The sequence below is a fragment of the Octodon degus genome, unplaced genomic scaffold (assembly GCF_000260255.1).
Source record: "Octodon degus isolate 3935 unplaced genomic scaffold, OctDeg1.0 scaffold00001, whole genome shotgun sequence".
Classification (NCBI taxonomy): Eukaryota; Metazoa; Chordata; class Mammalia; order Rodentia; family Octodontidae; genus Octodon; species Octodon degus.
The window spans coordinates 22,738,368-22,739,769 of record NW_004524577.1 but is presented as its reverse complement, the minus strand read 5'-3'; the positions used below and the strand labels follow the sequence as shown (position 1 = coordinate 22,739,769).

Here is a 1,402-nt window from a genome sequence, read left to right as displayed (position 1 = left end):
GGTGGGCTGAGCTGGCCACACATGCACACACACACACATAAATAAATAAAATTAAAATAAATAAATAAATAAATAAATTTAGTACAGAGTCTCACTACACAGTTCAGACTTATACTGATCCCCCTGTTTTCAGCCTCCCAAACGCTGGAATTACAGGCACTCGCCACCACACCCAATCTCAATCACCATCACAGGGGTGGGAGGTGGGTGGAGGTGGGGGGAGGAGGGTTGACACAGCAGGCCTGGGATGGAATCTCCAAACCCTGTGTCTGCCTAAACAGGTGCTTTAATCCACTGAGGTATTTGGCCACCCGAAATTCTTTTTAGTGGCTGTTGTGAACAGAGATAAAACATAAGGAACCCCCTGCACACTCATCTTTATCAGGAATGTTACTACTCAGTGAATAACAGCTGTTTCTGGGGAGGTGTGGTGGCACATGTCTGTAATCCCACCACTCTGGGAGGCTGACGTAGGAGTACGATCAAGCCCAGCCTGGGAAACTCAGCAATTTATGATGTCTGTCTCTAAAAAAGGCTTGGGGCCCTTTCAAAGGCTCCCTGAGCCCGCTGACTACACCAGATGAGCAAAGTTCACCCTCCCGAGCTGAAAAAATTTATGGACAAGAAGTTCTCGAAAAAATTTATGGACAAGAAGTTCTCGTTGAATGGTGGGAGCTGGGAGATGGCTCAGTGGAATAAGTGCTTCCCTGGCAACTGGCAAGCACAAGGGCCTGAGTTCAATCCCTGGTTCTGCCCAAAAAAAAAAAAAAAAAAAAAAAAAGAACCCCCTTTTAGGGGCCTGGCCCTAGCTCAGTTCTTTAAGTGGCTGCTTCAGCAAAGCTTTCAGCCTCAGGTTGCTGTAGTTCAATCCCCACAACACTCCATCCAGCCAAACCACCCCTGAGGGCATTCAGAGCAAAAAAAAATCCTTATTCCATTTTGGGGGCCTGCCCCTTAGCTCAGTTCTTTAAGTGGCTGCTTCAACAAAGCAGTCAGGCTCAGGTTGCTGTGGTTCAATACCCACAACACAAGCAAGCCAGTCATGCCTTGAAGGCATTCGGAGCAAAAAAAAAAAAAAAGAAATTGAATGGTGGCAGACATGTCCAAGGAATATTTCGAGGATTTGATCCCTTCATGAATCTTATGATAGACGAATGTGTGGAGAGGGCAACTAGTGGGCAACAGAACAGCATTGGAATGGTGGTAATACGAGGAAATAGTATCATCTTGTTAGAAGCCTTGGAATGAGTTTATTTTATTTTTTTTTTGGAATGAGTTTAAATAATGACTGCTCAGCAGAAAAATTCATGCCCCTCCTCCAAGTGCTACTTTCACTGACTGAAGATTGGGTCATACACATTTTCATATATTAAATTTTTGTTAAATAAACTTTTGTAATAGT

At 44.2% G+C, this 1,402-nt stretch overlaps 2 protein-coding genes across 2 annotated transcripts in view; one reads left to right on the top strand and one right to left on the bottom strand.

Annotated features, from left to right (window-relative positions):
- The window catches only part of LOC101561296 (small EDRK-rich factor 1), a 9,385-nt gene that overhangs the window by 3,298 nt on the left and 4,685 nt on the right, over window positions 1–1,402 (bottom strand). The gene's annotated exons all lie outside the window — the stretch shown is intronic.
- On the top strand, window positions 581–1,248 carry LOC111815098 (small nuclear ribonucleoprotein G-like). Its single transcript, XM_023709406.1, has 2 exons — window positions 581–633; window positions 1,077–1,248. Exons 1-2 carry the CDS (start codon window positions 581–583, stop codon window positions 1,246–1,248), a joined length of 225 nt encoding a protein of 74 aa, XP_023565174.1.